Genomic DNA, 25,552 nt, shown 5'->3' on the forward strand with positions numbered 1-25,552 from the left:
TTCTGGATGCGGCTTTTTCTTTCTTTTTTAAAGCCAAGTAATCTCACCAGCTGTGAGTCCTTCTTGCTCTTGGCTCCAATTTCCCTCTTCTTTGATCCATTTCTCTGACTTAACCAACAAGGTCAAGCAAGCCGAGATGAACGGCCACAGCACAGGGGTTTCTCAGGGGTAGCAATGAATCTGCTGTCACTTAACTGGTTTTGTTATCATCGGCACCAGTTTGCAAAACGACGTGAGGGGTTACAGGCGTGCGAATGAGGAATCACCTTCTCCAGCAAGATGCATTTAAGGAGGCCTGCTCTCCTAAGGAGCTGTGCCAGGCTCTGCGGGGTCTCACCCAGGGAGTCTGGGATTAAAATAAACCCCAACTCCTCGTCTTCCAGAACGTCTCCTCTAACTGCTAGTGGAACAGAGTGACTCCAGAGAGGAGGGAACACAAACTTGCATGGCTAGTTTACCAGGATTTCTGGAATTTCAGTGCAGACTGCTTTTTTCGGGAAACCACCTAAGCTTCCCGAGAAGGACACTGAGATTCGAGGCGAGAGAGGAAGGTTGTCTTCATTTCTGAGAGGGAATGGAGGCTCCAGAAAGAGAGGAAACTCATCCTGCGCAGAGGCACTGGAAATCCGCGCATCTGAGCTCAGAGGACGAGTCGGGGGATGTGAGGGAAGTCCTCCAGGGTGACCCTGCACTGGACCCAAAACCCTGTCAGCCTGGGTCACGTAGAAACCTGCTCCATGCTCTTCAGTGGAATGCCTCCTACAAGTGAAAAAGCCAGGCTACGTCTTTGGGCTCCAAACGTGAATCCAGGGACCCCACTTTGTGGACCCGGACAGCTGGGGCCGAGGAGACACTTCCAGGGGTGTGACAAGACCAGCAATGACAGAAGCAGCGCTGGCACCCAGGGGTGGTGACAGCATGAAGAGCCCCGCTGGCAAAGCGCCAGAAACAAGAGGAAGAATATGAACCACATGGGACCGTCTGAGAGCATCAGAGTTTAAGACCACTGAGTCTGACACGCATGCCTCTTTGCTACGTCAGGGACCCGAATCCACTGCCACAGACACACAGGGAGGGAGAGACAGGCTGGGGGAGTCAGCGACCCCTCCAGAGACCTCTCTGCCGATTTTGTCCTCCCTGACCTCCCGGCCACGGCGAAGGGGCCCAGATTGACTGTCAGGACAACTGTCCGCCACCTCGGTAATTCTTCCCGGGAGTGTGCGGGTTGCAGGAGGGGGATCGGCATCTCCTGGGGCGGGGGGATGATTCTGCCGTGCTCCCCCAGAACAGAGGTGCCCACCTGCTCCAAGAAAGCCAGCGGCTGAAAACAGGCAGGGGAGGAGATGCGCGTGGAGGGCAGCCAGGGAGCCGGCACTGGGGCTGAACGGCACACAGCGAGCTCGGAGGCTGAGGGAGGGGACCACCAGCCAGAGCAACAAGTTGGGGGGAAAAGCCACAGAGGGGTGTCAGTTCCGAAAGACTGTGCCCTGATACGCCTCTGGGCTGGCGGGACACCTGTCTGACAGCCACTGAAAAGGCAAAAGAACCTCAGCCCCCGTGGAAAACTGTATGTTACGTCCCACATAGAAGCGTCATGTCCTCAAGGGCCTTGACATGTGGAAAGAACACTCGAGTTGGATTCCGTGGGACCCAGTGGGAATCACAGCCCGGCCATTTAACAGCCGCGTGAATGTCTTCAAGCGTCCTCAGCTTGACGTTCCCCTTTATGAAACAAGCACCAGTCACTCTGATCTCCCAGGACTATTACAACTGAGATGCAGTCTATGCTCAAGGCCTGGCACTCGGAGGAGTTGAAAATGCCAGCTAAAGTGAGCACTGCGGGTACCCAAAGACAGAATCGCGGGACTGGCTCCTGCTCTCAGGGCCACCATCTGGCCCCTGCGCTGGCGACCGAAGGAGATGCTCTTCGGAGTTCTCCTTCACTTGTGTCCGAGGCATACGTCTGCGCTCCCTGGGAGGGCGAGGGGAACCTCTCTAAATTACTGTGAAATGACTGACAATGAACAAAAGGCAGGGAGCTGGAGTCCACGTGGGGGGAACTTCACTCCAGAGCCCTCAGGACTGATCAGAAGATGGACTTTGATTTTCCAACAAAGCTCCCCCCTCCAAGAAAATGATACAAAATACAACTTTAAGGGAAAGAGAACAAGAAAAAGAAGAAATAACGTGGGTGATTCAGAAAAAAAAAAAAAAACCATAAGACAGTGGTGAATACCCCGGGGCCTGAGCGGAGACTGAATGCAGCCCCCAAAGAACTCAAAGGTCAAAGGAGAGGTGGCGTGAGGGCCCGGTTAAACAGGCAGTGGGCAGTGAACCTGACAGGAGGCCAAAGAAGAAAAAGTGCCCCCCACTCCCCACCCATATCCTTCAATTCCAACTCTAATAACAAGATCCCCATCCCTCATGGCGAACGTCACACCAGCACTCAAGGTTAGGAAGTTAGCACTGATTGTTCACGCCACTTAGCAGACAGACTAAATTGCCAGGTACAGTTATTTAAAGCCTTCTGTTTCTGCTGTCAAAATTCCACACACACACATTTAATCTTCTCCTTCCAATGACAAACACTGAGGATGCCCTGACAGAATGGAAGGGTTAGACTTATCCTCGTTAATAAGCATCCTTCCTGTCTTGCAGTGTCCATTTTTCAGCCTGAAGCACAGGTGGAGGAGAGAGAAAGGAAACAACGGGAGTTCTCACGCGGCAGGTGTGTTTTCTGCTCGTCCAGTGCTTTCTGTGAAACGACTCGCCTCTGCAGGTTGAATAAAATGGGGGCATTCTAGCAGAGAGTTAATATTAATGAGACCTAAGTCTCCTTACATGCTTTTAAAGTTCATAAATGACTCGATGGCCGCGAGCAAAGCAGAGGCATCTATTTCGCCTTCTCTTTCCAGACATAAGCAAGAGGAGAAGCATCTTATTCCGACGGGCCCTCGATCAATTTTGAACTTTCCTCTGGGCCTTTCTCTTTACATGGATTCCTCACCGAGTCTTACCCAGCCCCACAGTGACTGATGCCCTGAGAACCACAATGGGGACGAAACATCCAAGGCACTGTTGATAAAAGTTACACACCCAGTAGTGTGAACGGCCAGCATCCACAGGTGTGAAGGCAGCCAGGCGTGGGCATGTGCGTGCATGGGAATTCAAGGAGCCTGCCCACCACTCTGCCTTCTTCTCGACCCCTAGATCCCACCAAGATCCCTCGGAGACCAAAACGCACGGGACACCAAGCGCTCCCGAGAACCTTCCTCCAGAGCATCCCCAATACATCTTTGCGTTCAGCCTGCGCTTGCCTCCTTCAGCACATGGCCAGCTGCCCAGATGAGCCAACGCCAAGCACCAGTTCATGATGAAGTAACTGAATGAAGGCTGAAATCAGGAAAGGGTTCTGACTCTGGTCCTAGAAGATCCCACACCTGCTTAGATGTAAATAAAAAATTTTAAAGGTGGAATTTCAGAAGCCTGTCCAAATGTTCCCTCCCCCAAGAAAATGGTAGAAAATGGGAGAAAAAAAAGAGCAGATATTCTCTTCTCTGCTAATTTTTCAGGGGGGTTTTTTGGGGGGGGGTAATTAGGTTTGTATTTAATTGTTTTTAAATGAATGGAGGTACTGGGGATTGAACCCGGGACCTCATGCATGCTAAGCACACACTCTACCACTGAGCTATACCTTCCCCCTGGTAGCGTCTTCTTGATCAACGTGGGATGAGATTGTCATCTGCTCTACTTTTTAATCAGTTTTCCTCATCAACACATTCCTACCGCGACACGCACCTACTGAAAAAACACAACTTGGGAACATGTGTCCTGCTGTACTCAAGGGAAAGGTCACACAGATGTGGGAAGTGACCGGCACATTCACCAAAATGCCACGGGGCCTGATTTGCTTTCAAGACTCGAGCCAAAATGTTTGCACGCAATCCTGGTCATAAAATCCGAGCCGTTGGGCTCACTGCCACTTAACGTTTGATAAAGGCAGCTGTTTTCCCCACTAGAACACGGCAAGACAATGGATTCTGAATTGCAGTCAACTTGACGAAGGGGGTAACAACAGTCGATGAAAGTTAATGAAGACATCGAATGTCTTATTTCAGCTTATACACAGTCAACTTGCACACACGCTGTCAGGAGCCAATTTTTAAAAATCAGTTTGGGTTTTGCCTCTCATTTGTTTTATGGTCACTGGGTGCGGCTGACCACGCAGAGAAGGAAGTGAACAGAAAAGAGGAACAAGAAAGGAGTGACAAGGCTGCCAGCTGGACTCACTCTTGCACAGGATGGTAGGAGGTGACAGTCCAGTTTCTCGAATCAGACATTCTGAAGAGTGGTAAGACTTTACTGCATCACGTGGTCCAATGCAGGGTTTGTACCACCGCAGCTCAGAAAGATGCTCATCAGGCCTCTTCTTGGAAAAAACTCTTCAAATGCCCCCTCTTCTTCTTTATTCCTCTGCTGGAAAGTTTTGTCACCTATGAAACTCAAATTCGGTGGCAGGTAACTTCACCTATGCATCATAATCCTGCCTTTCAGACTTCCCAAAAAAAGCCTACTTTATAAGGACAAGACGCAAAACATGTCCAGCCCAAGTCAGAGTCCAATTTTTTCCTTTTCATATCATAAGGGAGTGGATTTCTTGATGAAGGTTCATTTTAAAACTGGCTTCATTCTATACAGAAGACATAACCTGGGTAGATTCTAGAGGCCCTCTTAGATAGACACAAATGCTTTTTCTTATTGCAACTTTTCAGGATTGCCCATTTCCTCGGGTTCTAATCCACTCTTTCATGCTCTCCTCTGGGTCTTTACAAATCACACTGAAATAATACAAAAACTACGCCATGCCTGCCTCTGGAAAGCTTGGAAAGCCTCTGAGACATTATCTCACTTTGTTATTTCCAACAGGGGCCAATGGTGTCATGTTCACCCCCAGAAATCACAGTTAACACCACTCAACCTCTCTCGAGCGTGGGACTGGTTGATGGAGCTGAAAACAAGTTAACCAATGGATAAGAATCAAACACAGGAAACCTGCGTTCTGCTGGTGGAACAACAGACCCGGGGCATGAAATGACTTGTGCCTGGAACTTGGTTACCCCAGGGCAGGAGCACTTCAGGGCAGCAGGGATGCTGAAACCTGAACTTTCAAGTCACTTTCATTTAATCACTTTCAATTCCAAGAGGGACCCGATTTTAGATGCATTGACCATGACACAAAGAGTTTAAATGTTTTGCTCAGGGACTGTTAAACCAGGTAAGATAGAGACAAAACCATCCAATCTAAAGTGGTCCTTCCTCCTCGCCTTCTCTGTCACCCTCATCTACCTCTGGTCTACGTAACACCATCTTTTTCTCACCATGGCACTTTTAAGTATCTCAATGCTTTTGTTTATATATTTAGGTCACTTGTTTTGTCTACCCATGAATGAGCACCCTACGTGAGTAGGAACTTTGCCTGTTTGTCACTCAGGTGACCTCAGTGCCCAGAACGTCTCCTGTGCTCAGTAAACGTCCTTGGCACCTGAGGGCACAATACTTGCTCAGCCAGTCTGTTGAACGCACAAATGGCCACAAGTGGAATCCCCTCTGGGTAGCCACGTTTTTCATGGATCTGGACACTCAGACAGTGAACAGCTGTCTCACTGCCAAATCTTCTGTCTGGTTAAAAAGCAAAGACTCATCAATGACCACAGGCGGGCTGGTGCCAGAGAGGAAGAGAGGCAAGAACGCTTGCTTCGATCCTTGAGGATTTTTGTTCCCTGGACAAGTTTCTGCAAGCAAACAATTCTCGGGGCTCTATAAAAGATGAACAGCATACAATCTTTCAGTCAATTCCACCTCCTTCTCTTAATTTTTAGTAACAAATGACGTTCAAGGGCAAGGTTACAGAGAGAAACAGCGATAAGGGATGAGGGATGGAAGCTCTCTCATGTGGACTGTGGTCTCCTGTTTTTGGAGCCAAAGCTCAAGCAGTCAGTCTGGCAGTTCCCCAGAAGGTTAAACACAGAGTTCCCATACGATCCTGCAATTCCACTCCTGGGATACAGCCCGGAGAAACAAAAACATACGTCCATACAAAAACTTGCACACAAAAGTTCAAGGAGGCAGCATTATTCATAATAGCTAAAAAGTAACAACCCAAACAGCCATCAACTGAAGGATGGATAAATAAAATGTGATATATGTATATAATGAATATCACTTAGCAATAAAAAGATACGAAGCAGGAACACATGCTACAACACGGATGAATCCTGAAAAGATTGTTTTTTAAATTTTTTTCATGAAGTATAGTTGATTTACAATGTTGTGTTACTTTCTGGTGTACAGCAAAGTGATTCAATTATATATATGTTTGTGTATATATATAATTTTTCATATTCTTTTCCATTATGGCTTATTACAGGATATTGGATAGAGTTCCCTGTGTTATACAGTAGGACCCTGTTGTTTACCCATTTTATATGTTATAGTTTGTATCTGCTAATCCCAAACTCCTACTTTACCTCTCCCTCACCCCCTTTCCTCTTTGTTAACCATAAGTTTGTTTTCTGTGTCTGAGTCTGCTTCTGTTTTGTAAATAAGTTCATTTGTATCATATTTTAGATTCCATATGTAAATGATATCATATAGTATTTGTCTTTCTCTTTCTGACTTACATCACTTAGTATGATCATCTTTAGGTTCATCCATGTTGCTGCAAATGGCATTATTTCATTCTTTTTTATGGCTGAGTAGTATTCCATTGTATATATATGTATATGCAGTGTGTGTGTGTGTGTGTGTGTGTGTGTGTGTATCTTCTTTATCCAATAATCTGTCGATGGACAGTTTCCATGTCTTGGCTATTGTAAATTGTGCTACTATGAACATTGGGGTGCATGTATCTTTTCGAATTAGAGTTATCTCTGAATATATGCCCAGGAGTGGGATTGCTGGATCATATAGTAGCTCTGTTTTTAGTTTTTTAAGGAATCTCCATACTGTTCTCCGTGATAGCTGCACCAATTTACATTCCCACCAACACTGTAGAAGGTTTCCCTTTTCTCCACACCCTCTCCAGCATCTGTTACTTGTAGACTTTTTAATGATGGCCATTCTGATCAGTGTGAGGTCTGAAAAGGTTGTTTTAAATAGAAGAAGCCAGTCACAAAGGACTACACATTAAATGATTCCATTTACGGGAAATGTCTAGAAGTAGCAAGCCTATAGAGACAGAAATTAGGTTAGTGGTTTCCTGGAGCTGGGGTGTAATAACCACTAATGGGCAGAGGGTTTCTTTCAGGGATAACGAAAACATTCTAAAAGTAGACAGTGATGATGGTTGCCCAGCGCTGTGAATAGCACTTTGTAAATAACTGTTGAATTGTCTACTTTAAATGGGTAAACTGGTGTTTGAAATCTATCTCAATAAAGCTGTTATTTTAAAAAGAAGCTCATGCAATAACCAAATCCTTCTATAGTCTGCACAGGGCTGGAGGTGCTGGCCTGTCATGGAAGGAGAAAAGCAGCCCCGCCCTGTACTCTCTGGGGCTCTGTGGCGGTGACAACCCCCTGACCCTCCACACTAGCCTGCCTTGGTCTCCTATTCATCTCCACTCATCCCAGACTCGCCAAGCACCTACTGTCGGCTAGAGCTGTGCAAGGCACGTGCCCTGCAGATGAAGGAGGAACAGCCTTTGTCCTCAAGGAGCTACCACTTTCATAATCATTCATCTACCACAGAGCAGGAAACAACAAGAGGAGAGTTCTAAACAGTATCCTGCTGTGGCCTGTGGGCAGAAAAGAACTTATCAAGTCTGGGTTCCAGAAAAGTGGACTCATGCCACACTGGAAGAGCACACACAGGTCTGGTGTGCAAATATCTCAGAGGCAGGGTGCGGCAGGGCGCGCAGGGCTGGGTGGGGGACACCCCTGGAGTCACAGCCGACAGGAAGCTGAAAGGCACAACCCCCAGGGCCATGAAGCGGTGCCGGCATTACCCTTAAATTCCATCGGGCAGTCCTGTGGGTGTTTGCAATTTTGTTTACTTTTTTTAAAGGAAAGAGGAGATGGGGGAGGAGAGATAGAACCCGAATGATTACTCAGCGTTTCCATCACGTTGAATGTTTGCAAAGCACTCCTGCCCTCACTTCGTCCTGAACTGCCTGGAAGCAGCAAGGAATTTGAGAACCCAGCCAAGAACTCAGAGTACTCAGCAGATAGAAGGACCTACCACTGCATCTGGCAAGGCGCGCGCACTATTAAAATAATTAATCCCATAAAATAAACACTATTTTAAAACGTGAGCCAGTCTAAGAGTCTCTGTAAAGCTGACGCGCCATTTGGTAGTTAATGAACTGAATGAGTTCATATTCTAAGTCTCCCCTTTCCTTGGCACACGTCCACTTCTACAGATTGGGTACTGGTGTCCTTCTTCGAGATGAAAGAATTCTGTGTCTGGTCAACAGCATAATGCTTCAGTCATACCTGAACATACATATATTCATTTTCGTATTACATTGTAAACTGACTATGTAAAAAAGAAAAGAATTCTGTGTCTGGCATCCCACGTATATTATGGATTAATAAGAAGATAATAAGAAAAGCGGGGAAGAGGGTACAGCTCAAGTGGTGGAGCGCATGCTTAGCAGGCACGAGGTCCTGGGTTCAATCCCCTGTACCTCCATTAAAATAAATAATTAAATAAACCTAATTACCTCCCTCCCACTAAAAAAAAAAAAATTAAGAAAATCGGCTTCTTGCGGCCAGGACCTATAGCACCTGGATCATCACATTCCAGATGAAGCCACGACAAAGTAACAGCTTTTTGTATGATTGCCTATTAGCCAGGCCAGCACTTCTGGCAAGCGTACCCCTGTGTGAGTCACAACACATTAGATGGATGCAGGTGGCTTTTGGACTCGAGCCCCAGAAGGTATTCGACACGGACGAGTTTGTGTGTTTATATTTATATTCAGCTAAGCTCAGTGACCACCTCAGCTTGTTCCGCAGGAATGTCACTTTTGGGAATGCTCACTGGTCAACTCAGAGATTGCTCAGTAAAGTATAAATAGTACACACACTTAAAATTACCACTAATACGAATCCTATGAGGACAAAGTGCTTCAATTAACTATTTCAAGAAGCATGTTGGGGTCACATAAAAATGAAAAAAAAGAAAAGAATACAAAATGTATTTAAAAGATACCATCTACTCGAATTCAGATCAACTCTCCACTCTGTCATCCCACACGCCGCAGGTCAAACAGAAAAGCTGGAAAACACACAGACACACACACACAGGAGCTCACATGGTAAAGTGAAGAATTACCAGGTCTAGATCTGAAAAAGATCAAACTCGGAAAGATGAGGCCAGCACTGGGGGCTGCTTTCCTCTGGGGCAGCTGCTGAATTAAGAAAAGTTTCCCGAGTGGCTGAGCAGCATTTCTGATGGCCTTGTGGGGCCAGAAGGACAAAAAAACTGGAACCCCGGCACTGCCAGTGAACTGGCTGGAATTTCAGACAAAACAGACTAGGGAAAAAAGCAACAGTGCAGGTGAAGGTAACCATTTAGAAAGTTTTACAGCAGGAATTAAAAGTTGGAATTATCAATCAATCAATCAACAAAGCTGGAATGATCTAATGTACCAATTCTAAAATTGTATGCACCTAAAAACAGGCCTGAGAACACAGAAAGCACAAAACTGACATCACTGTAAATTGATACAAACTGCAGTCGTGGTGGAATATTTAACTCAGTTCTCTCAGTAACAGAAAAAGCAGGAAAAAAATGTTAGCATGTAGCAAATCTGGGGGGAGAAAAAGAGAAACAAAATCAGAAACTAATTCTCATCCATAGAACTTTGTGCCCAGGAACTGTAAAATATACATTCTTTTCAAGCCCCTGTGGAATCTGAACGTGTGCCTTTTACCTGTACAATGAAGAAAAGTGTGTCCTCAAAGACTAGAAAGAGTGGTTGAACCGGGCCCCTGACAAAGCGATGTGACCGAGTAAGGCTTGGGGGACCCATGGTTTCAACAGGCAAAGGAGTTCAAGAGGATAAGCAGATGGTCCTAGTGTCCCGGTGACTTAGGGACACCATGGAATTGATATCATCAGTAAATCTCTCCCTCACTTCTTCCCCAGTCTGGCAACATTCAGTGCTGAGTAGAAAGAGCCACGTAACCAGCAGTGCTTCGTCCGCGCTCCAGCCAGCCCGGTGTCCCTCGGAGCCAGTACTGCATCCATTCCTTCTTCATCCAGTGGCTGGCGCCCCACAGAGCCTTGTACTTTGATTCTGGGTGTCCAGGCACACCTGCACTTAACGCACCCAGCTGGCTGTTTTGAAATCGCCCTCAGTATAAGGCTGTATAACCCGAGTACTTCCTAGAGTGTTACTACCCTGCTTCAGGAAACAAAGTATGTTGCTGTCTGCTCTGAGTGCGTCATTAATAAGTAACATCCCCTGTTCCTGCCTGCCCCTCCCACCCCCACCCCGTCTGGCAGAAGGCCATCCAGACTTACCCTCATACATCTCCAGGATGTGAACCGTGTCTCCAATCTGCAGCGACAGCTCCACATCTTGGGAGGCGTTGAAGTTATAGATGGCTGGAAATGAGAAACAAAAGCGGGGAGAAATGGCGTCAGTGGCAGTTAAGACACAGGTCACCGAAGAGCACATCCAGCAGCGAGCGAGCCATTTCTTGAACACATAACCCTCTCTTTCATCCTTTCACGTGAATCACCCACCGCAAAGCAGAGAACGTTCTCCTGGGTCCCCATGACTGGTATTTTACTGTCATTCCTCCATCCAGCAAATACTGGTTGGCTGCCTACTATGTACCGCAGAATCGTGCTGGAGACCAGTGACAGAGTGTTGAAACACACATGCATGGTCCCCATACCAAGGGATTTTTAATAATCTAACATGGGAAGAGAGATCGTAAATATATTATTACAGAAACAATGACAGAATTAAAATGGTGATGAGAGTTAGGAAAGAAAAAGAACCAGGCTATAATGAGACTACATTGTGGGGGTCTGTGGGTCAGTCCTCTTGTGAGTCAGACAAGAGCCAGGCTACACCACCACTGAGCTTGCCAGCTTCCCTGACACAGAGGGCCGCTTGTCAGTCCCACCCACCCTCCGGAAACAGACTTAAGCAGGCTTCAAGGCAGGGATGGCTGCGTTGCCCCAATTCTAGGCACCCTGGGGAAATGGGCTGCCCCAGCACATCCCCATCAAGGTGACCTCTATCACCACAGTCCTTAGGACTGGTAATGACTGGACCAGATCGTGAAAACCAGGGGACGACCTCTTAGAACTCAACGAGAAGAAGACAATCCAATTTTAAGATGGGTAAGAGCTCTGAAGAGACACTGTGCCGGGCGTCACAGATGACGGCTGGTTAGCACAAAAAAAGCTGCTCCCACACCGTTAGTCATCAGGGAATGCGAATTAAAACCACAGATGAGATTCCACTTCACACCCTCTAGGATGGCTATGATTTTTAAAAGGCAGACTTGGCAGGAAGGTGGAGAAACTGGAACCCTCAAACACTCCTGGTAGGAATGTAAAATGATACGCCTCTTCAGAAAAGAGTTTGGCGGTTCCTTAGAAAGTTAAACATAGATTTACATACAATCCAGCAATTCCGCACCCAGTTATCTACAAAGGGAAATGGAAGCATGTCTACACAGAAACTTTATGTGAATATTTATAGCTGCTGTGGGAGACAGAAACATCGCCCCCAAAAGATATCCCCATCAGATTGTTTTTTTAATTGATGTGTAGTCGGTTTACAATGTTGTATTAATTTCTAGTATACAGCATAGTGATTCAGCTATATACATATATATTATTTTTCATATTCTATTTCATTACAGCTTATGACAAGATATTGAATATAGTTCCCTGTGCTAGACAGTAGAACCTTATTGTTTATCTATTTAGTATATAGTAGTTAGTATCTGCAAATCCCGAACTCACAATTTATCCCTCCACCCTCCCCTTCTCCCTCCACTGTAAATAAGTTTGTTTTCTATGTCAGTGAGTCTGTTTCTGTTTTGTAAGTAAGTTCATTTGTGTGATTTTTTTATATTCCACCTGTAAGTGATATCAAATGGTCCTTTTTTTTTCTCTTTCTGGCTTACTTCACTTAGTATGGTAATCTCCAGGTCCATCCAGGTTGCTGCAAATGGCATTATTTTCTTCTTTTTTATGGCTGAGTAGTTAGTACACATCAGATTTTGGAACCTCTGAATGCTTCCTTATGTGGCAAAAAAAAACCCAAACAAATAAACCCTGAGCAAGTTAAGGGTACTGAGAGGAGGTTATTCTGAATATTCAGCGTGTGTCCTCAACATAATCACTTGTACTTTGATGAGAGAGAGACAGGACGTTTTGAGAGATGCACAGAAGAGAAGGCAACGTGAGGATGGAGGCAGGGGTAGAAGTGATGTGACCTCAAGTCGAGGTACCACAATCACTAGAAGCCAGAAGATGCAAGGAATGGAATCTCCTCTAGAGCAGCTGGAAGGGGCACAGCCAGCTGACACCTTGATGTTAGACGTCTGGGCTTCAGAACTGTGACAGAATAAAATCCTGTTGTTTTAAGCCACCAAGTTTGTGGTAGTTTGTTATGACAGCCACAAGAAACCAGTATAGCAGCCTTACTCACAATGACCAAAAACCGGAAACAACTCATCAGCTGAAGGATGAATGGATGAATAAATGGATGGTATATCCCTACAGTGGAATATTACTCAGCACTAAAAAGGAATGAATCACACAGACCACAACGTGGATAAACTTAAGAAACATTATGTGAAATGAAAGTCATATGCACAAAACATACATTAAGTTTCCACATACATACAATGTCCAGAATAGATACATCCATCAGAGATGCGGGGCAAGTGATCGGTTCCTGGGATTGGGGGTGGGAATGGTAACTGAGCACAGGAAGCACAAAGGAGCTTTACAGGAGAGACGGAAACATCCTAAAACTGGGCTGGCTTGTGGTGATGGTCATGTAACTCCGTGTACTTACTAAAAATCAATGGATTATATGCTTAAAAAATGGGTTGATTTTATGATATGTCAATTACACTTCAAAGAAGTTTTTTTTTAAGTTGACTTCTTTCTTTTTTTTAAAAAAACATTTTTTATTGATTTATAATCATTTTACAATGTTGTGTCAGGTTGATTTATTTCTTGCTCTCGCTCAGGATGAGTGATCTACATTCTTCCAGGGAAAAAGAACCATCTTAAAGATTCGGTTCCACCCACTGACCTGACGATCTAAGGAGCCCACGATGCTCCCAAACTCTGCAGCTCTGATGAGCAGAGGAGGCTGGTCTGGTCACTGGATCCATCAGTCCGTCTGCCGGATCCCACAAGGGCCATTAAAAAGGGAAGAAAGGTGTCCCTGGCATTTGCCAGTCGTGGGGACCTACTGATCTTCCCTGAGCCAGCACCGCACCTCGATCTGCAGCCTCACTGTGTGCTTTTCCCTACATCACAGTCCATCTGTCCGTCAAAGGAAGGCGCACACCTCCAGCCACCTTTCTCAAGTGGCCTCTCTTTTTGAAGAGAATCACCCAAAGTCCAGAGTCTTGGCACAGAAACCTGAACAGATACTGTTGGAATTGCTTTACTACTGAGCTTTTGGACTATTCCATGCATTCAGAACAAGGACTGACTGGTGAAGTGGGTGAGGAGAAACTGCACCGAATTCAGAAGGAGAGGTTAGCTCTGGGTGTTAGACACCTTCGTGGGCCACAAGCCACAGCCACTATTCCACTGAAGTTCACTTCCTCCGCCTGATGGCCAGTTGATGCAAGTGTCTGCCCACTAAGGACGTAGATGGTTTTCTAGAGAAAATGTGGCTCTCCCATCCCTGACTCCCCCGAGCCCCCGTTCACCGCCTCCCACCGAACTGGTTCCTTCCAGCAGCCCCGCCGGCAGGCGGCATCCGGAAGTAGCGAGGTCGCTGTGTCACACTGTGTTGTGTAGTGACCAAGCGTCACCTCTCCCTTGCTCTTAGTCATCAGGAAAGTGAGCAGAAGCTCTCAAAGGTGGCCCCCGGCAATGGCAGCTCCAAGCACAAACACCTACCAAGGACTGCTGTGAACACACACAAACACGAATGAACACACACACACACACACTCACACACACCATAGACTGTTAGGTTTCCCGAAATCCTAGACTCCAAAGCCTGACAAAGTACTCCCCAAATTACCCACCTCTGCCTCCAACATCTGCCAAATTCCACCCTCTGCTCCAGGCAAGACTTTTCTATTCTCCCCTAAATTCTGTGCTCAACTCATGGATTACCTCTGCCTGGAACAACAGCATATCTTTCTCTTCCTAGCACTGAGAAGCTCACATTCACAATTCCACAATTGATTACTGAGTCCCCATCACCCCGCAAGGATCTCCTGCTTCTCCGAGCCCCCCACCTTTTCCTTCCAACACAGTTTGGGTTTCTCATCACAGATAATCTGTGTTATCTATCATCTGCCAGCAATCGGAAGGTAAACTCCTCACCAGTGGGGAACCTGGTTACACAGTCATCTGTGTCTGTCACATTCCAAGGCACCGGACGAGGCCCCACGAAGGTGCTCCAGGCACAAGAGCGACTTTTATAAAATCCGCCTATCAATTCAGTTACTCACCACTTCTTCCCCAAACTTCAGGGCACTTCTGCCTCCCTCGGGAGCAGCAGCTGTGGTTTCCCACCACCCAGGAAAGGGATATCAGATCCCCTCTCCGGCCTCTTTTTGCTGATTACACGAGAGACTCTGCCTTTCCAAGCCAAGCCTTTGAAGAGACTCACATGGGAAACACATCCTTCAACAATGCCTTTCACTGGAGTGACAAGTCACCAGTTACAGGACATCTGTACCACCTGTTTGATGTCTTTGGGCAGAAGTGTCAACAAGATTTCCCTTCAGTTCCAGCCATCGTCTCTTCTCACTCACCGCAGACCTGAGAACCAAGTCCATCCTATCCTCTCTACGCACCTCGTTTCCGCTGTACTTTACGGTTTCACTTCCACAGGGGATACAGTAACTGTATCCAGTGGGTGCTAACTAACCACATTATTTAATGAGGAAACTGAGACTCAGAAGGGGGAAGCACTTTGCCCCCAAGGAACCCAGCTTTACAAGCAGCAAAGCTGATACCAACATGGTCCTGTGATGACCCATTCATCTCATTTTACCAGGCTGGTCCTGGATGGCAAAGGAATGCCCTCCGATAGCCCAGAAGCAGAGAAAGGAGTCTGACAGATTCTCAGTATGTTGTCTGCCTTAGAAGTCTCTCATTCAGTGAGACTCCACTTCCCAAATCAAGCCTGATCGTACAAATCAGTGACTGGGGAATCATGTCTGCTTGTCCGGTACTGTTTCCAGAACTGGCACATAATTAATACACTCCCTGGAGCGTCTTCTCCCTGAGACGTGAGTAACTGTTAGAGAAAGACAGAGAAGGGGGAACGAAGGAAACCCTTCAGGTTAAATAAAAATGAAGACTCGAGGAGGGATAAATTAGGAGTTTGGAATGAGCAGATACAAACTTCTATATACAAAACAGATAAACAAGGACAGGGAACTATATTCAATATCTTGTAATACACTATAATGAAAAAGAATATATATATAACTGAATCACTATGCTGTAAGCCAGAAACTAACACAACATTGTAACTCAGCTATTTTTCAACAGAAAACAAAGACTCAGCTCCACCGCTTACACAGGCATGACCTTGGATGGGTTAGTCTGGGCCTCGGATTCCCATCTGTAAACTAGACATTGGACCAGATGTCTCTAAAGGTCCCTGTGGCCCCGACATCCTCTGATTCATGAGGTGATGATAAGAGGCGAGAGAAACAAGTTGTGCACTCTGAACGAGCAGGCACCACCGCAATCTCTTGTTTTGTCTGAGGAAATTAAAGAGGAACGGGGAGTCGCTGTGTGGGAGCCGCCGTGCTGGCTGCTGAGAGCGCGGCTGAGAAAGACACGCTGTGGGAACTCTTTCCCGAGCAGCGTGCTGCCTACGTCCCAAAAGCACAATTTTGCAGAGCCAACCAGACAAGACAGTATGTCTACAATGTAGAACAGTTTGCTTTTCAGCAAATCTTTGATTTGGCCTGGACTTCCCTTTCACATCAGGCTTACATGAGAGAGGGAAAGAAGAGAAGAAATTTGAGGTCTTAGGACTATGCAACAAGAAACCAGCAAAACATACAGGCCCCCAAATGAGGACTGGTTCTGACAATGAAAAGTCAGTGGGTAACTGGTAGTTAATCTTTCTAATGAATTCAATTCTTTCATGAATCCTCCAGTTACAACCCCCTGAGGAACAACTGAGAAACGACATTTTCTACTAGTCTTTCGGTAGAATCTAAGAAAAGAAAACCTAGAAGATCTAGGTAATCTAAAAAGACCCCACAAACACAGAATGAGGTCCCGATTTGAGTTGTTTACCATTCAGAATACTAACAAGATGATCAAATTTCATTTTTTTTTCACTACTATCTTAATCTGCCTACTTTTAGCCATAGAAACTCTGAAAACTAAAAAGGCACACCTCAACTTTATTTTCTCCTGGATTCAATGCAATGATATCCAAGAAGGCCAAGTAGATTTTTTTTTTCTACTTTGTCTTTGTCTTTTTTAGATTTTTAAAAATTGAAGTACAGTTGATTTACAATGTTGTGTTAGTTTCAGGTGTACAGCAAAGTAATTCCGTTACATATATTTTTTTTTCCATTATAGGTTATTATAGGATATTGAGTATAGTTCCCTGTGCTGTACAGTAGGACCTTGCTGTTTATCTATTTTATATATAGTGATGTGATTCTGTCAATCCCAAACTCCTAATTTACCCCTCCTTCCCCCTTGCTTTCCCCTTTGGTAACCATAAGTTTGTTTTCTATATGTCTGTGAGTCTATTTGTTTTGTAAATAAATTCACTTGTATTTTTTTAGATTCCACATGTAAGTGATGTCATATGATATTTGTCCTTCTCTGTCTGACGTACTTCACTTAGTATGATCATCTCAAAGTCTACAAATAATAAATGCCGGAGAGAGTGTGGAGAAAAGGGAAGCCTCCCACACTGCTTGTGGGAATGTAAATTGGTGCAGCCTCTTTGGAGAACAGTATGGAGGTTCCTTAAAAAACTACAAATAGACATACTATAAGATCCAGGAATCCCATTCCTGGGCATACATCTGAAAAAGACAAAAACTCTATTTTTGAAAAAAGACATGCACCCCAATGTTCACAGCAGAACTATTTACAACAGCCAAGACATGAAAACAATCTAAATGTCCATTGACAGAGGACTGGATAAAGAAGATGTGGTGTATGTATATGTGTATGTATATGTGTGTGTATACACACACACACACACACATATACACACTGGAATACTACTCAGCCATAAAAAAGGAATGAACTAATGCCATTTCCACTTTTTCCTTTTGCTCTTTAATTCCAGTCTACTACCAGGATCAGAGAATCAACTTCAATAGGAGGTACGACCCTAGGAATAAAACAAACAAACAAACACAGTTTTACGCTGATCATTCCAGTTAGGCTCAAACTAGCCATCCAGACCAGGGGCTCTCAGATGAGGCCGTGAGCCTGACTTCTCACCAGCAGTCCTCCCTTGGAGTCGGCTCTTACCGGAGTCTCACCTTTGTTCTCCAGAGCTTCTGGGAGAATGGAGGAGTTCATGACCAGTTAGTTGGCTATTCTTTAGAAATCCCTCTTTTCAGGATTAGCTCTATCTGTGGCCAGAATAGATACATATCTCTTTAACGGGAGAGCTATTTCACAGCTATAAACTCAACTACAGTTTATTTAATTCCTCGCTGGTGCCAAGTGATGACCTATAAGCCATCTCATTTAAATTAACGCGAAATTAAGTCTGCTTAGAATATGCAAAGGAGGTAAGCTAAAAACAAAGCAACTCGAAATTACAGAATAGAAACTCTGTTCTAGAAACATGAGGCGCTTTCCCCCAAAGCTTCCCTAAATAAAAAAACAGAGGCAACAGTTTATTCTTCCTTTGGTTTTGCAAAGCCCACAGAGGAGAATGTATACAGAGCCCCTGAGACCATGACAAGCCCTGGGAGACATGGAATAAATGACAGTCACCTTCCCCTTTCCCCCTTCCCCTTTCTGGCCCCGTCCAACTTCCCACTTTGAGTACGGTGGCAGCCACATCCTCAGAGATGGACACCACCACCCTCACCAATAGGACAGTGGAAGCCATTCAACGCAAACTGGGATTCAGGAAGGGACTGCACAGGGGACAGAACCAGCTAGCTTCAACGGCCCAGCCAAAGTCAAGGGGTTGGACAATGGAGGGCAGATGTCCTTAAGGACAGCAAACCCATTTTACTGCAGGCAGCTAAGTACAGAGCTCCCCCAAGAAGCAGCATGAGAGCAGGGGGATAGTTTAGTCATTTGAACTATTTTCTTGCTGCCTCTTCCAAGCATCACTGCAGTGATTCAACTGAGGATCCAGGGTGTTACTCACTATCACCCTCTCAGTCCGGATATAACACTAGCGGTACACATTCGAATGTCACCACGCTTCAAGTCCCGGTAGCTTCTATTCTTTCCAACTGACCTCTTTCTTGTTAAGGAAAAGTTAAAAAAAAAAAATCAGAGGGCCGCTAAGGCAGGGTTTTAATGACAAAGAAATTAACTTAGTAACAAGCGCAGAACACCTTCCCCCACTCAAATACGGTATTATCATCAGGTTCTTTCTGGTATACAGATAAAAATGAAACAGACCTGTGATAATAATGGTCAGATGTAAGACTGAGTTGAGTCTGCAGCATCTACCTAATGGACAGAAATCATCACTGAGGAACAGAGATCCTAAACATAAAAGCCACCGATCACTGTGGAATCTGGACAAGTACTTTGAAATGACAGTCAAAAATATTCCGGGGCAGGGAGAGCATAGCTCAGTGGTGGAGTGCATGCCCAGCATGCATGAGGTCCTGGGTTCAATCCCCAGTGCCTCCATTAAGTCAATCAATCAATCATTCAATCAATCTGATCCTCCCCTCGTTTAAAAAAAAAAACTCCTATTTTCTCTGTATGTACATGAATTTGAGGCAAAACACATTTCAATTTAATAAAAAAACAAAAATGCGGTTCACTGAAGAAAGGAATGATCCCTAACCAGACTGGAAACCCCGTAACTTAAAATCACCAGCCTGAAAATGCAAATAGGACAGCAGCAGCTTCGGACCGGGACTTCACATCTCTGCAGGACCTGTCCTAGGACAAACCCGACAGGCCTCCCTTACCCCACGGGTCACCTTCAGGAAGGTGTCAGAACTGAAGCCCAGCTTCTCCCGTGTTATATACTCCAGAGGCACGTCCTACTGAAAGCACCATGAGAAAACAGAGTGTGTGTACATGTGGCCGGGAGGGAAGCGGGCACCAGAACAGCAAAGAGCTGAGGAAGGAGCCAGACACTGAAGAGAAATCTCGTCGTGCCATAAATAAAGAAATGGAAGCCCAGTGTGTGACAGATCAAGGTGAAACCAAATTACAATCCAGCTATCAAAGGTACTTTCTGCAGCTTGGCCCAAGAGCTACCATTCTGGATTCTCAGGTGAGTCACTGCATCTTTTTGTCTTCAGTTTCCACATGAATAAAGTGACATTTGTAAACTGGTATTTTGTCTACCTCTTAGTTTGTTGTAAGACCAAGAAGATACAACACAGAAATAGATTCACAGACATAAACAACAGACTATGGCTACCAGTGGGGAAAGAGGGGAGTGGAGGGAAAAACTGGGAATTTGGAATTTGCAGACACTAGCTACTATATATAAAAATAGAAAAACAGCAAGGTCCTACTGCAGAGCACATGGAACTGTATTCAATACCTTGTAATGGCCTATGATGAAGAAGAACATGGAAAGGAATACATATCTGTATAACTGAAACACTATGCTGTTCACCAGAAATTAAATGTTGTATACTGACTATACTTCAATTTAAAAAATTAAAAGAAAAAAAGAATAAAATAAGAAACATAAAAATGGATAACTATTGGTAACGTCTTTGGAACGATTATCTTTCAGCATAACAGAAAACACAAGTACGAAATCAAAAAGATACACAACTCTGAGCTAATCTATTGGAACTGGAAATACAGTCAGAATTTGGAATTTTTTCTCTCTTAAAAGAATACACATTCGTTTTTACTTGTGGCCATAATGGACCAGAGGAACCATCAGGGATCACTGAACTACCCTGCCTTCAACACCCAGAAAATGGACAAAAATATGACACAATGGTCTGCAGACACTGAACAGTATTCAGTGCAAGAGAGTGATGCCTGACAGACGAGAAACAGATGAGGTCAATCTACAAATGCACATTCAGGAAAAAGTGCAGGGAGGAGAAACGCTAAGAGAACCCAGCAGTCACCCTGAGATGAGGAAAAGGTTGAGAAGTCAAGGAAGTCACAACGGCTGAAATGTGCAGGGCAGGGAATCGGCAGAGGAGGAGGTGCAGAAGTTTCTCTTGGAGCCTGCAGGTGACTCCCGGTCAGTGCGTGCACATGAAGAGGATTCCTGAGGGCAAGGAAAAGAACCACTGGGAAAGAACAGGAGGAGCAAGTCCCAAGCCTCACGCAAGACTGAGAATGGGACACATTCTTCACAACCTGAGTCAAGAAACCCTGGGCTACATGGCCACTGATCTGAGTACTCTGGAGAGCACTGCCCTGGTAATGGAACAAGCTGGCCCAGGACTACTGGCTGTGCTGGTCCCACTGAATAAAGATCAAATGCAAACCTGATAAGAATGTAAGTTTCCTCATAACTCAACTGCATCCCAGAACAAGGCTCAAACGCCCAGCAAGATAAAATTTACAACGTCCGATACCCAGTTCCCGATTACCAGGCAGGAAAGGGAAGGAGGGAAATGTCATCAGTAGTTAGGAGAAAAATCAGTCACTAGAAAAAGACCTAGAAATGATGGTGGTCAGGCAACAGAACAAGTCCCAGGTAACCGAAAAGAATTCAAATCATCCAAAGCATTTTCTCTGACTACAATGGAATTAAAGTAAAAATCAGTATCAAAAAGACATTTTTAAAATTCCAGAATATCTGGAAACTAAATAACACACCTCTAAATAGCCCCAAGACCATCAAAAATCAATGTAATCCACCACATTAAGATGAGAAAAGAAAAAAAAATAGGATAATCTCTACAGATGCAGAAAAAGTATTTGATAAATTGATATTCACTGATGATAAAAAAAAAGGTGTGTCAGCAAATTATGACTATCTTCAACCTGATAAAAAACCTATGTGATGCCTATGTGATGCACTTATAGCAAGTATCATATTGAATCATCAAATATTAAATGTGCTTCCCTAATACTGGGAACAAGACAAGGATGTCTGCTCTCTGTTCTGCACTTTAATAGTGGTTCTAGCTAGTGCAATAAGGTAAGAAAAAGAAATAAAAACTTACTAATTGGAAAGGAAGTCATAAAGCTGTGTTTATTAGCAAACAGCATGATCATCCATACAGAAAATTTTAAGGCATTTACAAAAGTTACTAGAACTAATGAATGAGATTAAGGAGGTTCTAGACCCAACTTTGGCCAATATACAAGAAAATCGATCATCTTTCTCTATACTATACTAAGCAAGCTGAAATTGGTGGGTTATCACATAAAGTGCACTTCTTCCTATAGACTGCAGGTTAAACAGTTTGAAAACCAGTGCCCCAGAGAAACTCTTGCACAAGTGTATTGAGAAATATCTATAAGAATGTTCACAGTAGCAGTGTTTATAATGGCAAAAATGAATCAAGCCAATGTCCATTGAAAGGAAAATGGAGAAATAAGTTATGTTATGGTCAAACACAGAATACAGCAGGGAAAATGAATGCATTCGTCAAAGTTGTACACATACCACTAACAATGTTGAGCAAGTTAAAAAAAAAAAAAGCCAGGAGAAATATTCACAAAAGAGTGCCTTTCGGCAAAATTCAAAATCTTGGAAAACTAAATGAATTCGGTTTTTTAAATACACATACTATATGTAGGTAAAACTACAGGAAAAATTATGAAAATAAAGCACCATAATTTCAGGATATTTTTACATCCAGGGTGGGGCTGGGGTGTCAGACTATTGGGGAGAAGCAGGGATATGGGACTAACGTACAGAAAACTTTTTTGCAATTCATTCATTAGATGGGGGATACATGGGGATTTATTAGCTTTTTTTCATTCAAGTGTTGTAAATTCTTCTATGATTTCAACATTACAGTTCCAGTGGTTCACAAATTTTAGCATGCATCAGGATCAGCAAGAGAGCTTGTCAAAACACAAGATTCCTAGGTCCCACCTCTAGAGTTTCTGAGCCAGCAGGTTAGGAATGGGGCTCCAGAATTTGCATTTGAACATGTTCCCAGGTAGCAATGACACTCCCGGGTCAGGCCAACACTTCAAGAATCCCTGCGTTACTGTATTTGAGCCTCATACAAACCAGCAAAGAAGGAGTGAACGTGGGCCTCATTTTACAGATTAAAAAAGTAATCTCTGAGAGATTAAGGGATCTGTGGTATTAGACTGTGGTTAATCATGCCAGCCCTGGACTCAACTATCTATGTCCAAACACGGGCTCTGTATTTACTGACTGTTACTGGAGGTGATTTAACCTCTTAGTGCCCCCCAATTTCCTCACCTGTAAAATGGGTACAATTATAGCAATTCACATACAGGGTTCTTGTGAGGATAAAGGGATTATAATGTAAAGCACTTAAATCTGTGCCTGGTACATAGTAAACCCTGGGTAAATGTTCACTAACTATATTATCAATAGGTTAGTTAAGTGGTAGAGATGAAACTCAAATCTCGGTATTCATATTCATTTTCAATCACTGTCAACACAAATGCAGTTTGGTACTGCAAAACAACGTTGGTAAGTTCCACAAAACCTATCTTTTAAAAAAAATTGTTTCAGAAACCTTTAAAACTAGAAGACTTCCACAGAAATTGAAGATTCAACTGTTCTTTCCACTTACAAGAACCTAGGACCTCATGATGCTAAGCATGTGCTCTACCATTTGAGCTATACCCTCCCCGCTAAGTGGTCTTTATAATAAATTTCACCTTGTATTGGACTACTTCTAAGGTAAACAATTAAAACAGTGGAGGAATAAAAACCATCAATTACCATTTATGCAATAAATGAATGAATAAGCAAGCAAGCATTGGGGTCTATGACCGTGAGGAGCTAATGCTCTGATTTATTTGCCTTCTTCATATATTTATTTTAGTAACCAAATAAAAGTTTCTTTTTAAGATACAATTAGTTAGAGTTAATTCAATACAAAGATACAGAAAATTCCTTTCCATCTCCTTTCTTCTTCTCATCTCTAGAAAAGTAAATACAATATTCCTATGATTTAATTTTAGAACAAAATGAAAAATTGAAATTTCACAGGTTGTATATCAGTATCACCACTTTACGTTTTAAAAAATTCACCTGAATTCCTCTCTCTTTTCACTGACATTTGAAAATCATCAAAAACAGAGTAGCATGCAAATTCAAAATGACTCTTGGGTTATGCCTAAAGCATTAAAATATTTTAGGCACAAATGTTCATACAGAGAAAATATTGTTCATAAAATATAACCGCCTAACTTACAGCACAATCTAAATATTAATAGCAAAATAACATTTTTCCAACCAGAAATCTAGCCCTTCTTGGTTTTTGGCATTTTAAATAAAAATCACTCTAAAGCTAGTGGAAAACTTGTATCCTGGTCTTCTACACGAGCATGTTATATTTTATTTCAATATACCCAATTAGTCAATAAGCAGTGACCTACAGTGTAGGAGTAAAAACAAAACTCAGTTTATTTAAGAGCGATGACTGGGGACTTCACTCTTCTGTGTCACTAAGGCTTGACCCCAATGGTCAGTCATCTTAGACCTGCTGTTCTCCATTTCCAGTCCCACGATTTTAGTCTTTCCTTCATGATCTAGAACTCAGATGAATGCCCTTGGGTCTTTACCGACAGCCCTGCAGGCAGTCTCTCCTCATATATAATATGGCACGTTAGAGAGAAAAACCACAGGCCCAAAACAGCGTCACTTGTGCTAAAGCCCGAGACACCAAACAGAGATTTAACACCCGACCGACTGCAGTTTCAACCTTCACCAGAAATGTAATCTAAATCAACAGACTGGGGTTTTCCGGTCAGCACCAGCGAGGTCACCTGCCAGGTGGGCCCTCTCCATCTCCCAGAGGCAGAAAAGGCCACCTGCGTGGTAACACCCTTGCTGTCCTCTTCCTCCCGCAAAAGAAGACTCCTGGCCTCAAATAATCCTTTTTTTCTTTCACTAATAGCCCCTCACCCCACCCTTCTTCCTATAAAAATCTTCCATTTCCTACAACCTTCTGGAGCATCCATCTAGTTGCTAGGCGGGATGCTGCCGGATTCATGAACCACCTAATAAAGCCAACTAGATCTTCAAATTTACTTGGTTGGATTCTGTTCTTTGACATGGGTGCCAACATTTATATCATAGGGCTACTGTGGAGATTGAATAACATTTCTAAAACATTTACCATGGGAAGAACTACCTATTATTGGTATTATAATGCTATTTTGTATAACTGTGCCACTCTAACACTTAACACTACTTAGAACATCTTATTGCTCAGCTCAGAAATCTTCTGGTAATTATTTTCTACTCATGCATGTGATTTAAGAATCTTCAAACTCGTCCTGTCTTGAGTCTTGTAATCCCCTTGCTTGAATGGCTCTCTCTACTTTCCTCCACTGGACCAAATCCTATCCATAAATTAAATTTACAAAAGGCCAACTTCAAATAAAAAGGCCAAAATCAAATAACCATTCATGATTAAGATTCTGAATAATCTAGGAACAGAGAGGAATTTCCTCTGTTTGATAAAAGAATACTTGCAAAAAGCCTACAGCTAACGTCACATTTAATAGTGAGAAACTGGAAGCTTTCCCACTAAGATCAGGAACAAATCAAGGCTGGCTCCCGTCATCACTCCTTTTCAGCACTGTACAGGAAGCCCTAGCTAATGGAGCAAGGCAAGAAATGGACATAAACAGGATACAGGTTGGGGAGAAAAGAAATTAAATGTGTTTGTTTGCAGATGACATGATCATCTATGTAGAAAATCCAAACGAATCAAGAAAGAAAAGAAAGGAAAGAAAGAAAGAGAGAAAGAAAGGAAGGAAGGAAGAAAGAAAGGAAGGAAGAGAAAAGAAAAGAAAAGAAGGAAGGAAGGGAGGAAAGGAGGGGAGGAAGGAAGGAGAAAAGAAAAGGAGAAGAGAAGAAAAGAAAAGAAAGAAAGGAAAGAAAGGAAGAAAGAAAGGAGAGGAGAGGAAGGAAGAAAGAAAAAGAGAAAGAGAAAGAGAAAGAAAGAAAAAAGAAGAGAAGAAAAAAGAAAAGAAAAGAAAAGAAAAGAAAAGAAAAGAGAAAAAAAAAGAAGAGAA

General features: G+C 43.7%; 1 protein-coding gene across 1 annotated transcript in view; it reads right to left on the reverse strand.

Moving 5' to 3' along the window:
• DOCK5 (dedicator of cytokinesis 5) overlaps positions 1-25,552 on the reverse strand; it is a 176,294-nt gene that overhangs the window by 118,392 nt on the left and 32,350 nt on the right. Inside the window, exon 2 of the mRNA XM_072952781.1 lies at positions 10,529-10,612. Within this exon, the coding sequence (XP_072808882.1) occupies positions 10,529-10,612 (84 nt within the window). The remainder of the gene's footprint in view (positions 1-10,528; positions 10,613-25,552) is intronic.

The sequence above is a fragment of the Vicugna pacos genome, chromosome 31, assembly GCF_048564905.1.
Source record: "Vicugna pacos chromosome 31, VicPac4, whole genome shotgun sequence".
NCBI classification, from domain to species: Eukaryota; Metazoa; Chordata; class Mammalia; order Artiodactyla; family Camelidae; genus Vicugna; species Vicugna pacos.